Raw genomic sequence first — 15142 nt, forward strand, 5'->3', positions numbered from 1 at the left:
AGCCACACCTGTTGACGTATAATTTACAGTCCCTTTTAACTGGTATAAAAGCTGTCCCAACAGATTGTATGATCCTTGTTTTGGTGTGGCGTAGTGATTGATTTCGAAGGTGGGAGCATAGATTGCATAGGCCGGAGCCTTTGTTATTAAAACAATTTTAGTCTTGAGCTCGAAGGACCAGACTTTTGAATATGGCAAGAAGGATCTTAGGACATTTTACACAATGATACTAATCCCCTCTTCCAGAATGTAATATCCTTTCATCCAATTATTAATAGGATTACATTTTGATGTTTGTGATGCAATAGTCTAGACATATATTGAGACATGCAGTGTTAACCTGAATGACAAATTATTTGGTGTTGGGGTGGAAGAGGATTTCCTGCAGATTATGAAAGTGACATGTTTGGGATTAATAGAAAGGATATGAAATGGACAGTTTGAATAGAAAAGATCACGTGGACGTCGCCAGCTGCTTCTGAAATTATAATTCAGTTCGTTTAGTACTTTGTCACAGACAGAAAACATGCTGTCAGATCATTCTTATGTTGTGAGAATAATCTGTACTTTCCCTAATCCTTTTAATACTGAACAAAAATATAAATGCAATGTGACATTTTCAAAGATTTTACAGAGTTACAGTTCATATAAGGAAATCAGTCCATTGAAATGAATTAATTAGACCTAGGGTCTAATTAATTCATTTCAATGGACTGATTTCCTTATTATTTCACAAGACTGGGCAGGGGTGCAGACAAGGGTGGGCTTTGCAGGGCATAGGCCCAGCCAATCAGAATGATTTTTCCCCTCACAAAGTCCTTTATTACAGACAGAAGTACTCTGCACAAGAGTGGCTTTTTATTGTCCCCAACACAAATCCACCTGTGTAATGATAATGCTGTTTAATCAGTGTCTTCATATTTTGATAAGGTTTGAAGAAGGTATTTTGAGAGGTTTTTCTGCATATGGAACATTTCTGTGATTTTTTTTTTTTCAGCTCATGAAACATGGGACCAACACTTTACATGTTGCGTTTATGTTTTTGTTCAGTGTACATGGACACATGCAGAAGAATGGCAATCAAAATAAACGTTCTACCAAAGCGAACATGTTATTTTTGCGACATTAAGTTTTTTTTATTTTTTATGTCACTCGTGCCCGTGTGCAGATCAAATACACAGCTGGAGCGCAGATGAACCTATCTACATGTCCTAATCATTTAAAAAGATTGACCAGAAAAACAGGTGATCTAATAAGAGTATGCTTACTTCGATTTTTGAACTTACGCAGATTAAGATAAGCAAAGTGTTTATATGACTATTGCCGTACTCTGCCTACTGACATAATCAGTTTAATATTGAATTATATATGTGCATGTAAACATTATTTCCACCTAGTGGAGGTGGGGGTCAGATACATGGAAACCCTCAACTAAAGTAACATTGAATTACGGAAAAGTACTAAAACGGAATACACTAACACATTTCAATACTCCAAGTCTCTGTTTTAAATACTAAATTGTCATATTTTGTGTAAATCATTCCAGAGCTTTAAATCAAATCAATGTTATTTGTCGCATGCGGCAAATACAACTGGTGTCGACTTTATCGTGAAATGCTTGTTTACGAGCCCTTCCCAACAATGCAGAGTTTAAAAATAAAATAGTAACACACGAGGAATAAAATAAAAGACACAAGAATGGAGCTATATACAGGAAGTACCAGTACATCCACTTAGCCTAACTTCCTGTAAGGTTATCAGGTTCAATAAGAGAGATTGTGGTTGTTGCCAAGAGTGATCTCACGGTTCTCTTTTCTCACAGTATTCCTTCAGAGGCAGAGAGGATTACATTGATCACTACAGTGGAGGTGTCTGGTGAGTGATGAGACATGGGTGATAGTGAGTGACAGGAATCCAGCAGCCAGAACCTGTGCAGGGCAGCAACCCATCCATCCTCTCCACAGGCAGAAGTCTGGTGACCTTCAAACAACTGGAGTAGCACAGAGAAACAGTTCATGATAACACTCTTCCTGGAGGATGCTGTCGGTGAGTAATGATGGACAGACACTTCATTACTATGGACATTTTCACATAAGTATGGGTGGTGATTCAATTGTCTTATTTAAAATAATGCACTGAGAATTCACTTAGAAAGTATTGCATGCATTCTTTCCGCTTTCAAAACTGTAAACTGTTCAATTGTGTATCTTAAAGGAAGAATGTTCATGCAAATAGTCTTTCATGCATCTCTTTCTTATTTACTTGCTCTAGTCTGTAATCTTTATAAAAGCATGAATTCCGTCATAAAAGTGAATCTGTTTGTGTCTATCAGTAGCAACATGCAGGAGCAGGAAAAGTGTGTCAGTGAGTGTCGTTCAGTGTGCCAGAGGTACAGAGAAACCCTGGGTGCTGGTCTGTCTCATGATCAGGTATTTATAGCAGGGGAGGTATAAATAGCCCCAGAATGGAGAAAAACGGATCCCCTTTAAACCACGAAGGACGCCATAGCCACATTACAGCCTGATTACGAAAGGTAAAAGAAAACAAACTGCATCATAGTATAAACCTAGTCTTGGTGTGTTAGATCATATGAAAAGGTCATATAAATGAGTCGTGGGCCTACACTAAATGTCTACTGTAAGGGGGTTTTCTCTTCAATATGTACAAAAAAAAAGTGAAGAATTCTAAAAATCCATGAGATTGTTAGCTATAGACCTACAGCCCTTAATTAGATTAAGATTGAAACACTGTATCACATTTCATTACAAATGCATCCTTAAAATGGAACATTTGAAACCTGCCATTTACTGCGCCATGGGCCGTTGAACACATGCATGCTTGACATTTCACAACAAGGGGTTATGACTCACGAACTTCTATGTGTTTGCGTGGATGTGTTTATGAATATTTTGACCTGGATACCTGTTATTTTGTTACACATAATGCAACATGCCAAATTAAATGAGTCTGTGTAAATGATTGGGCATATCCACCAAACCAACTAAGACTATTGTTAGGCATAGTAAACAATGTAAACCTGGTCGATTGATTGTGAAGGGATGTGCCTGTCACATGCATGCCATGCTATAGGTCATAGGTCATGCCAGGTGATAGTTTGTCTTGTTGAGTTTAGCTGGAGAGATCCCCACTAGAGAGACTGCAAGAGGCCTGGACATGCACTTTGACGAACTAGGATATGAAGGGGACGACTATGAGGATGTGGACACTCAATACATGATTGAACAGAGTCTTCTGGAATGTAACAAGCAGATTGAATCGCAGGATTCCAGCCTAGGGGATGAGTGCAGGTACACAGCTTCTTGCTTCACCCTTGTGAACCTTTAGCAGCACACCAGACACAGATACACAGGTCTGCCCAGATAGTAGGATAGTTATACATTTTATGTTGGTCCTGACATAAAGAGGTTATAAATGATCAATTCTGTATCTGGAACTCACACCTTCATCATGAGGTTGGTGGCACAGCTTTTATGGTGTGACTTTTTTCTTTCCACAGTCAAGATATAACAGATAATGTAAAAATCTTCTCCGCCATCAGAAAAGGTGAGTAGTGAGTGCCGGTTCTGCACTATTGGTTATTTACTGTGTCTCCATAACAGTGTCTCCTTGATAATCCTCTCTGCTTCCTGGTTTGTTGCCAGGTGACGAAGCAGCTCTCCGCCAGCTGTCTGTCAGCCAGGGTGCTTTCTCTGAAGTGGACAACAGAGGCTGGATCCCCCTACATGAGGCCGTTAGTCAGAAGAACCAAAATATTCTAGAGGTCACCTTTGCAGGTTTGTATATCTTTGTCTCGTCTAGTACATCCCTACACATAAGGGTCAATTAAATCATGTATTGTTTCGAGAAGATACAAACAATCAAAGGAACATTAAACACCAAAATGAAAGTTTGTCTGATGTTTTCAAAGCTCGAAAGTACACTGAACCAAAATATAAATGCAACATGCAACAATTTCTCAGCTGTTACTGAGTTACAGTTAATATAAAGAAATCAGTCAATTTAAATCAATTCATTAGGCCTAATCTATTGATTTCACATGACTGGGCAAGGGCACAGCCATGGGTGGGCCTGGGACAGAATAGGCCCACCCACTTGTGAGCCACAGGCTTTATTGAGACAGAAATACTCCACACCACCCCCTCCTCATACGATCCCGCAGGTGAAGAAGCCGGATGTAGAGGTCCTGGGTTGACGTGGTTACACTTGGTCAGCAGTTCTGAGGCAGGTTGGACGTACTGCCAAATTCTCTAAAACAATGTTGGAGGTGGATTATGGTAGAGAAATTAACATTCAATTCTCTGGCAACAGCTCTGATGGACATTCCTACAGTCAGCATGCCAATTGCACCCTCCCTCAAAACTTGAGACATCTGTGGCATTGTGTTGTGTGACAAAACTGCACATTTATAGTGGCATTTTATTGTCCCCAGCACAAGGTGCACCTGTGTAATGATCATGCTGTTTAAGGAGCTTCTTGATATGCCACACCTGTCAGGTGGATGGATAATTTTGGCAAAATTTGTGCAGAAGATTTGAGAGAAAAGCATTTTTTTTGCATATGGAACATCTCTGGGATTTTTATTTCAAGTCATTAAATACTTTACATGTTGCATTTATATTTTTGTTCACTATAGTCAAATGTGAACATGAGTTCACGTTTCCTTTCAATGTCAAAATAATATTTAAAGTATAATGATAGATCATAAGACTGACTTGATGTACGCCTTCCTCAGCGTCGAGTCAAAATGCAGTGCAATGTCGGACCGACCGGGGAAAGACACCTCTGTTCCTGGCGGTGGAGCGAGGTCTGATAGAAAACGCCACCTTTCTGCTACAGAATCATTCCAGTTCTGACTGCCAGGATGACGAAGAGGACTCCCCGCTAGTTATAGGTAAACCTGTCTGCAACCTCTGTTATTAATACACTCAAAACATACTGAAGATTAGTCTCTCGTGACAGACTCCAGCTCACATGATATTTGGTTCTGGGAATAACTGAACGTAGAGCTGACAGAACAATAGACAGTCCAAATGTAAGCCTATGTAGTCCTGACAATGAGAAGAACTCTAGGACATGTAGGATCATTACAGACTTATCCCACTTCTTCCTTCCATCCAACAGCTATCAGAAACGATCGTCTGGACCTGGCCAAGCTCCTACTGGGGTTCGGTAGCAATGTGAACCTGGAGGGATGTCACAGCAGGACCCCCCTCCACGAGGCTGCCAAGCTGGGACGGGAGGAATTTGTGGAGCTGCTTCTCAGGTCTGGGGCCAACCCAGACGCCAGGTCCGACTATGGGCTCACACCCCTGGCCCTTGCCGCTCAGTGTGGGCATGTGAAGGTAGTCCAAGCCCTCGTCCAGAAAGGTACAGTATGTCAGTGGTTCTCAAACTGTGGGGTGGGCCTAGGTCCCCACCCCCCAAAATGATATAATTATATGTATATACAGTACCAGTCAAAAGTTTGGACACACCTACTCATTCAAGGGTTTTTCTTTATTTTTACTATTTTCTACATTGTAGAATAATAGTGAAGACATCAAAACTATGAAATAACACATATGGAAACATGTAGTAACCAAAAAAGTGTTAAACAAATAAAAATATATTTCAGATTCTTCAAAGTAGCCACCCTTTGCCTTGATGATAGCTTTGCACCCTCTTTGCATTCTCTCAACCAGCTTCATGAGGTAGTCACCTGGATTGCATTTCAATAATAAGGGATGCTTTGTTAAAAGTTAATTTGTGAAATGTCTTTCCTTCTTAATGCGTTTGAGCCAATCAGTGGTGTTGTGACAAGGTAGGGGTGGTATACAGAAGATAACCCTATTTGGTAAAAGACCAAGTCCATATTATGGCAAGAACAGCTCAAATAAGCAAAGAGAAACGACAGTCCATCACTACTTTAAGATGTGAAGGTCAGACAATCCGGAAAATGTCAAGAACTTTAAAAGTTTCTTCAAGTGCAGTCGCAAAAACCGTCAAGCGCTATGATGAAACAGGCTCTCATGAGGACCGCCACAGGAAAGGAAGACCCAGAGTTACCTCTGCTGCAGAGGATAAGTTCATTAGTTACCAGCCTCAGAAATTGCAGCCTCTGCTTCACAGAGTTCAAGTAACAGACACATCTCAATAACAACTGTTCAGAGGAGACTGCGTGAATCAGGCCTTCATGGTCGAACTGCTACAAAGAAACCACTACTAACGGACACCAATAATAAGCAGCGTATTGCTTGGGCCAAGAAATATGACCAATGGACATAAGACCGGTGGAATTCTGTCCTTTGGTCTGATGAGTCCAAATTTGAGATTTTTGTTCCAACCGCCATGCCTTTGTGAGACGCAGAGTAGGTGAACGGATGATCTCCGCATGTGTGGTTCCCACAGTGAAGCATGGAGGAGGAGGTGTGATGGTGCTTTGCTGGTGACACTGTCTGGGATTTATTTAGAATTCAAGGCAAAGTAAGTACCTTTTGACTGGTACCGTATGCGTATATCATTTCGAAATGGTGTAGATCATCATCAATTCCTCTTGTCATGTTAGTTATTGCATAACTTAGAGAGATATTTATAACTTGTCAGAAATGTCCAGATCAACTAGCCCATGTCAGCTAACATTTTTTTTTCTCGTTTTTTTAGCCCATAGATATTGTTGTAATTTTTTTGTCACTCAAATATCACATGAATACACATTAGACATGGCAAAATGTATAGAATTGCAAGAAAATTTGCTCTGAAACGTTAACGTTTTCTTTGCACCCCATGACAACATGTGTAGAATTGCAGGGAATAAGCTGTACATCAGCTAAATTCTCTCCACCAACAAGAGGGGTGTGAACAGTTTGTGTCATGAACAGTGCTTCTTCCCATAGAAATAGACAATGTTCCCCAAGTGAAAAAGTTTGGGAACCCTTGGCTCAATTAGATGATTTTACTTGTACTGTACTAATGTCCCTGTGTCACAAGGTGGAAAAGTGACAGGTTCTATGTCTGGGTTGAGCAGGCAGAGTGAAGAAGAGGCAGACAACCAAAGGGATGTTTATTTTCTTAATGTGGCAATCTGCAGTGGATATAATAACAAAGCCCATCCCCACCCCTGTTTTAGTAAAAAGCTGAGGCAGGGGCTGGTGAAATGATATCAAAGTGATGTCATTTTAACCATGTTTTGAGATGAGGCTATACAGTGTTTGTTTACATTTACTTTGTTTACAAATATTGGAGTAAAGCAAGCTTATATTTTGGTTCTGATGTGGTACAATTGTTGAACTAAGCTCAGGAGGAATTTATAAATTGTGTTCTTCAAGAATCAATGGGTACATATCAGATGTAGCAACTGCAGATGTCCCCTTTATGGCATGTTTTTTCATTATTCTGTATCCAACACATTCCAGTTTCTCATTTCTGTTCAATTACTTTTCCTCCATAAATATCATTTTCACTTACGTTTTACTCTTAAAACCAGTCTAGTTAAAATCACTCAAAACATACCAACAAACCAAACAAATCAAAAGGGCCACAGGAAGTGGCACAGGAAAGGGCGCAGCCCAGCAGGCAGGCATCCATACTACTTCTTCTCATATTAAACGTTCAGCTCAAACCCCATTGACCATTTCATCAACTAAATCATCATAGTCTGCATAGGATCCATCACGCCTCTGCACTGCATCACCCCCTGTGGGAAGCCGCCAGGAAACACAAAACAGGAGGTTGAAATCACATGATCTGTCAATTAACCAATAAAAATGCTTTGTTTAGTTGGCATGCATATAGGTCATACCTGTTACACAAGCACATTCTGTATCTTATGACTTGGGCCCATATAAGGGTGTATAATTGGCATCAACTAGTTATTTTATGTCATGGACTTTGTTTTTGTTTTTGTTGCTCTGTACAAGCAATACAGATGTGTTGTTGTTTGCTGTTTGTATTAGCAGGGGCCAACGTGGAGTCTATGGCCCAGGATTTTGCCACAATCCTATTTGAGGCATCTGCCTCTGGCTACCCTGAGATTATCTCTCTGCTGTTGGAGTATGGAGCTGATGCCAATGTCCCCAAACACACCGGACACCTCCCCATCCACAGAGTCTCCCACAGGGGCCATTTACAGTAGGTGGCACCGGTACTGCACCCTAAACCTCGTCACAGATCTGAGTTTAGTGCTTAGAAATCACAATCACATTTCAGAGCTCAGTTGGCCTTTCTCTCTCTCCCTCACTCACTCACTCAATCACTTAGAGCTCTGAAGATCCTGATCCCTGTGACGACCTGTGACGCAGTGTATGAGAGTGGAATGAGCCCCTTACACTCTGCAGCTGCTGGTGGTCACACACAGTGTCTAAAGGCCCTGCTGAAGGCAGGCTATGACCCTAACTACATGTTGCACCCCTGGGTCCGACGTAACTACGACGACCAGCGGAAGTCTGCCCTGTACTTTGCGGTGTCCAACGATGATGTCCCCTCGGTCAAGCTGCTGCTGGAGGCTGGGGCCATGCCCAACCAGGACCCTGTCAAGTGCCTACAGGTCAGGCCTCATATTCACAAACAGTCTCAGAGTAGATCATAATGGATACATTTATATGGACAGGGGAAACCTGATCCTAGATCAGCATTCCTACTCTGAGACACTTTTTGAAAACAGGCTCTCGTGGCTTTTTGTCAAATACCCTGATGACATCAACACGCAGAAACTCGTTTTTCTCAATCAAAAACTCTTAATTACTAAACTGATAACACTTGTAATTTCCCCTATCTTATATTCGGAACCTTTGATTGTGCATTGATTGGGGTTTCACACATCTTTCACCCCTGAGTCATTCATGCAAAATCTAATTTTTCTGTGAAATACCACGAGAATGTTTAGTTTAGTCCCCAATACATCAGATAATGATAAGCTCACCATTTAGTCATTTAATCCAATAGCAAAAAATACAAGATACAAATGTCAAAACTGTTCTTTTTGACGTGCTGAATAGAAATAAGAGGAGACGGTAAAATATCATTTTCCATACATTATTTAACAAAAACTTGACATGCAATCAAAAAAACATATGTATAATTTCTGTCAAATGGCAGGTTGTGAGCAATTTGAGAAATATGTCAGTCTTACAGTTTCATTATCCTTATACAGTACATACTCAGGACAAATCATCAGAAATAGGGTTATTGTGAAGCAGTTGGCTCCTGTAAAAATGTAGCACGTGTTGTATGTCATTTCTGCCCCATGCAACATTATACAAGATCACCATAGCCTGCCTTCACCTTTGTCGACTGATACAGTATCACCTATCAATGTAATTCACATAATGAGTGGAATATATTGTTATATATACAACCCAGGTATTTCAGCAGTGCATTGTACACTACACTATAATTCCAAATGGTAGTACATAGTGACTCTCCACTTTGTCCTATTAAAGCACACTGGCTAATGGAGAATGATGATGTAGTATTTACAGACACATCCATATACAGGGTTTTCGGAAAGTAATCAGACCCCTTCACCTTTTCCCCATTTGGTTACGATACAGACTTATTCTTACGGTACACTGTCCTTCTCTCAGCACATATCAAAGCTGCAGGCTAAAGTTAAATGTAGACTTGGTTTCCTCTATCACAATCACTCCTCTTTCACCCCAGCTGCCAAACTAACCCTGATTCAGATGACCATCCTACCCATGCTAGATTACGGAGACGTAATTTATAGATCGGCAGGTAAGGGGGCTCTCGTGCGGCTAGATGTTCTTTACCATTCGGCCATCAGATTTGCCACCAATGCTCCTTATAGGACACATCACTGCACTCTATACTCCTCTGTAAACTGGTCATCTCTGTATACCCGTCGCAAGACCCACTGGTTGATGCTTATATATAAAACCCTCTTAGGCCTCACTCCCCCCTATCTGAGATATCTACTGCAGCCCTCATCCTCCACAACACCCGTTCTGCCAGTCACATTCTGTTAAAAGTCCCCAAAGTACACACATCCCTGAGTCGCTCGTCTTTTCAGTTCGCTGCAGCTAGCGACTGGAACGAGCTGCAACAAACACTCAAACTAGACAGTTTTATCTCAATCTCTTCATTCAAAGACTCAATTATGGATACTCTTACTGACAGTTGTGGCTGCTTTGCGTGATGTATTATTGTCTCTACCTTCTTGCCCTTTGTGCTGTTGCCTGTGCCCAATAATGTTTGTACCATGTTTTGTGCTGCTACCATCTTATACTGCTGCCATGTTGTGTTGCTAACATGTTGTTACCATGCTGTGTTGTCATGTGTTGCTGCCATGCTATGTTGTCTTAGGTCTCTCTTTCTGTAGTGTTGTCTCTCTTGTCATGATGTGTGTTTTGTCCTATATATTTTTTTTTATTCTTCTTTTTTTTATCCCAGCCCCCCGTCCCCGCAAAAGGCCTTTTGCCATTTGGTAGGCCGTCATTGTAAGTAAGAATTTGATCTTAACTGACTTGCCTAGTTAAATAACGGTGAATCATATATTTTTCCCCTCCCCAAATTCGATCCTGTCTCATCACTGCAACTTCCCAACAGGCTCGGGATGCGAAGGTCGAGTCATGCGTCCTCCGAAACATGACCCGCCTAACCACGCTTATTAACACCCACCCGCACCAATGTATCGGAGGAGACACTGTTCAACTGATGACCAAGGTCAGCCTCTCTATGGGACTCTCGATCACAGCCGGTTGTGATACAGCCCGGGATCGAACCCGGTTACAACATGATTCCATATGTGTTATTTCAGAGTTTTGATGTCTTCACTATTATTCTACAATGTAGACAATAGTACAAATAAAGAAGAACCCTGGAATGAGGAGGTGTGTCCAAACTTTGGACTGGGAATGTAAATATTTAGACCCTTTGCTATGAGATTCGAAATTGAGCTCAAGTGCATCCTGTTTCCATTGATCATCCTTGAGATGTTCCTACAACTTGATGGAGGTGGAGTCCATCTGTGGTAAATTCAATTGATTGAACATGATTTGAAAAGGCACACAACTGTCTATATAAGGTCCCACAGTTGACAGTGCATGTCAGAGCAAACACCAAGCCATGAGGTCGAAGGAATTGTCAAGAAAGCTCTGAGACAGGATTGTGTCGAGGCACAGATCTGGGGAAGGGTACCAAAACATTTCTGCAGCTTTGAAGGTCCCCAAGAACACAATGGCCTCCATCATTCTTAAATGGAAGAAGTTTGGAACCATCAAGACCCTTGACAGAGCTCTAAAGTTCCTCTGTGGAGATGGGAGAACGTTCCACAAGGACACCCATCTCTGCAGCACTTCACCAATTAGGCCTTTATAGTAGAGTGGCCAGATGGAAGCCACTCCTCAGTAAAAGGCACATGACAGCCCACTATAAATTTGCCAAAAGGTACCTAAAGTTTCTCAGACCATGAGAGACAAGATTATCTGGTCTGATGAAACAAGATTGAACTCTTTGGCCTGAATTCCAAGCGTCACGTCTGGAGGAAACCTGGCACCATCCCTACGGTGAAGCATGGTGGTGGCAGCATAATGCTATGGGATGTTTTTCATCGGCAGGGACTGGGGAATAGTCAGGATCGAGGCAAAGATGAACAGAGCAAAGTACAGAGAGATCATTGATGAAAACCTGCTCCAGAGCGCTCAGGACCTCAGACTGGGGCGAAGGTTCACCTTTCAACAGGACAACGACCCTAAGCACACAGCCAAGACAACTCAGGAGTGACTTCGGGACAAGTCTCTGAATGTCCTTGAGTGGCCCAGACAGAGCCCCGACTTGAACCCAATCGAACATCTCTGGAGAGACCTGAAAAGAGCTGTGCAGCAACGCTCTCCATCCAACCTGACAGAGCTTGAGAGGAGAAGAATGCAGAGAAGAATGGGAGAAACTCCCCAAATACAGATGTACCAAGCTTGTAGTACTGAGTAAAGGGTCTGAATACTTAGTGTATGTAAATATGATATTTCCATTTTTTTATATGTATATACATTTGTTAAAATTTCAACAACAAAAATTGTACTTTGTCATTATGGTGTATTGTGTGTAGATTGATGAGGGGGAAAACTATTTAATCAATTTTAGAATAAGGCTGTTACCTAACAAAATGTGGAAAAAGTCAAGGGGTCTGAATATTTTCCGAAGCCTTCATTTCTCAGAACAAGAATAGACTGATGAGTTTCAGAAGAAAGTTCTTTGTTTCTGGCCATTTTGAGCCTGTAATCAAACCCACAAATGCTGATGCTCCAGATACTCAACTAGTCTAAAGAAGGACAGTTTTATTGCTTCTTTAATCAGAACAACAGTTTTCAGCAGTGCTAACATAATTGCAAAATGGTTTTCTAATGATCAATTAGCCTTTTAAAATTATAAACTTGGATTAGCTAACACAATGTGCCATTGGAACAGTGATGGTTGCTGATAATGGGCCTCTGTATGCCTATGTAGATATTCCATAAAAAATCTGCCATTTCCAGCTACAATAGTCATTTACAACATTAACAATGTGTACACTGTATTTATGATAAATTTGACATGGACAACATTTTTAGCTTTCATTCAAAAACAAGGACATTTCTAAGTGACCGCAAACTTTTGATCGGTAGTGTACGTTTACTAGGCACTACATACTTTTGGTTCAGTAGTTATCAGTTTTGAGCAGTTTGATTAAGTGATAATTAATTGTATTGTTAACAAATGACAAGTCTAATAAAAAGCATGAGCACTCAGAGAAAAGTATTTAGTGTAGAGGTGCTGACTAACGGTGAATAAATTGTAAGCTATGAAAACAAAGAGAGTCCCACACTCCATAAATATAACCTCCCAGTCATTTATTGGCTTAAAAACACCAATGTTTCGACCTCACTGTGCCTTCTTCGGGGTAATGTTATGAATGTGTGAACAAATTACAAGAAAATCATATCAAAAGTAAAATGAATATTGCATTTTGAAAAGCAGATACTTTGATTGAATATGTATTCAAATTGAAAGAGTGATTTGGTGCAGTGAACACGTGGCTTTGTGAATGTGTTTGTTGTACTCAGTCAATTGAAAATGCGCTAAGTGTTTTCAAACATGAACCATTATGATGATCTGTTTTGTATTGTTCTGCATATAATTGTGAAAATGTAACACATACTTGTGAAAGTTGCACACACAAAAAAACTGTAATAAAGTAGTGGATTCACCAAGGTTTGAAAGAAAGGTGCACTTATCAACACACTTTTCCCCTCCTGCAGGTGGCTCTGAGGTCGGGTAACCTGGAGATGATCTACGTCCTGCTGAGGTTCGGAGCCAACGTCAACTACTTCTCCCGCATCAATACCACCCACTTCCCCTCCGCGCTACAGTACGCCTTGAAGGACGAGGTTGTCCTGCGCATGCTTTGTAACTATGGCTACGATGTCCAGCGCTGCTTCGAGTGCAACTACGGTGAAGCGTCCCATGTTCCTGATGACTATGAGGGCTGGACAAATTCTGTCATCAACGACTCCATGGTAGGGTTATTGGTAGGGTGAATAGGTCCAGGGGTTTCTCTCTGGTCCGGTTATGTGGCTAAGTATTATTCTTTAGTTCCTTAAAGCTAGAATACAAAGTTGCAACATCCATTTTTGGACATGTAAATTAATGATATGTACCCATTGATTCTTGAAGAATAAACGTATAAGTTTCATAAATTCATCCGAACCCAAAATACACTTTATCGTTTGAATTCAGGATTCTAGCTTTAAAACGTTAGGCTATGCTTATAACAAGTTAGAACGCATTAAGTAATAGCCGCAGGCTTTTAGTAAAGTGTTACCTAAAACTATTATGTGCTTCCTTGCAGTTTTGTGAGGTTATCTCAGTGTACTGGTTGAAAGAACACTCGGGACACGTGGTGCGTATCATGATGGATTACGTCGATCACGTGACCTTCTGCTCGAAACTAAAGGCTGTTCTGATGGAACAAAAGCAGTGGCCTGATATCTGCAAAGTTCAAGGTTGGTGGATAAACAAAACAAAACTAGGTGGACAAAACACATCTATGTGTGTTGTTAACCATTCATTGGGAAAACAGTTATGTTTTCATAGAAGGCATAGATTGTCCATGACTATGATTATGTTGAGGGCCTGGAGTTGTTCCTGAGCATGCGACCTGACCATGGTAAAAATCTTGCCCCTAATTATTGGCTATAATTACTGGACCCGAAAAATGTCCCTCAGACAGTTGATGAACTAGGCCTACTTGACAGTCTATGTAATTGACTAGCTCATATCTGACTGTGTCTATCATCATCATAATCATCATCCCTCTCCACAGAGAACGCTCGCTGTCTTCAGCATCTCTGTCGTCTGAAGATCCGTAGCTGTCTGGGCCGACTGCGTCTCAGGGCCCCAGTGTTCAGGCATTTCCTGCCTCTACCCAACCGGCTCAAAGATTACATCCTGTACCGGGAGTATGATCTCTTCAGCCAGAAGATCCTAGTGGGCTGACTGGAAGAAGTACATGGAGGATGAGCGAAGAAGATAGGCCTACATTAACAATTAGTCAGTGACTCAGCAATGTTATTAGTCAGTTTTTTACTCTCAGAGGTGCCGTCTCTTAAGGCCAGGGTGCCCGACGTCGAAATCTTGTGAGTATTTTTTGGAGGAAGGGGGGCACATCGAGGCTGATTTGTTCATTGTGGCTATAGCACCCTAGCTCTACTGTAATTCAAACCGTGCTATTAGTCTGTCAGGCAGACGAGCTGAGCTCACTCACATCAGGTTAAAAGAGTTTACTGTTATCATCAAGTGGAATTTGTTACTTTTCACCTAAAAAATGAGGGGGGATTGAAGAATTTTGGTCTATTTCAGCATAAAATAAAACCTTTCTCTTTTTTTTGTCAAGTTTCATTGTCTGTTATTTATCAGAGCTACATGTACATGTGTGTCTACACTGAGTTTACAAAACATTAAGAACATCTGCTCTTTCTATGCCATAGACTGACCAGGTGTAAGCTATGATCCCTTATTGATGTCACTTGTTAAATCCACTTCAATCAGGGTAGATGAAGTTGAGAAGACAGGTTAAATAATGATTTTTACGCTTTGAGACAATTGAGACATGGATTGTGTGCCGTTCAGAGAGTGAATGGGCAAGACAAAA

The 15142-nt window shown here is 41.0% G+C and overlaps 1 protein-coding gene across 5 annotated transcripts; it reads left to right on the forward strand.

The window, feature by feature from the left end:
* Positions 1-1747: 1747 nt before the first annotated feature.
* Positions 1748-14883, forward strand: asb14a (ankyrin repeat and SOCS box containing 14a). Of its 5 annotated transcripts, XM_029646787.2 has the most exons (12): positions 1748-2046; positions 2333-2533; positions 3134-3308; positions 3518-3564; positions 3663-3794; positions 4754-4912; positions 5143-5388; positions 7953-8127; positions 8257-8542; positions 13251-13508; positions 13841-13994; positions 14315-14883. In XM_029646787.2, exons 3-12 carry the CDS (start codon positions 3175-3177, stop codon positions 14485-14487), a joined length of 1764 nt encoding a protein of 587 aa, XP_029502647.2. In that variant the 5' UTR covers positions 1748-2046; positions 2333-2533; positions 3134-3174; the 3' UTR covers positions 14488-14883. The 5 variants fall into 5 exon arrangements, with proteins under 5 accessions (XP_029502647.2, XP_029502646.2, XP_064858090.1 ...); XM_029646786.2 differs by having other exon boundaries at positions 1748-2533; XM_029646788.2 differs by having other exon boundaries at positions 1749-2533; positions 7956-8127.
* The last annotated feature ends 259 nt before the right edge of the window (positions 14884-15142 follow it).

The sequence above is a fragment of the Oncorhynchus nerka genome, linkage group LG15, assembly GCF_034236695.1.
Source record: "Oncorhynchus nerka isolate Pitt River linkage group LG15, Oner_Uvic_2.0, whole genome shotgun sequence".
NCBI lineage: Eukaryota > Metazoa > Chordata > Actinopteri > Salmoniformes > Salmonidae > Oncorhynchus > Oncorhynchus nerka.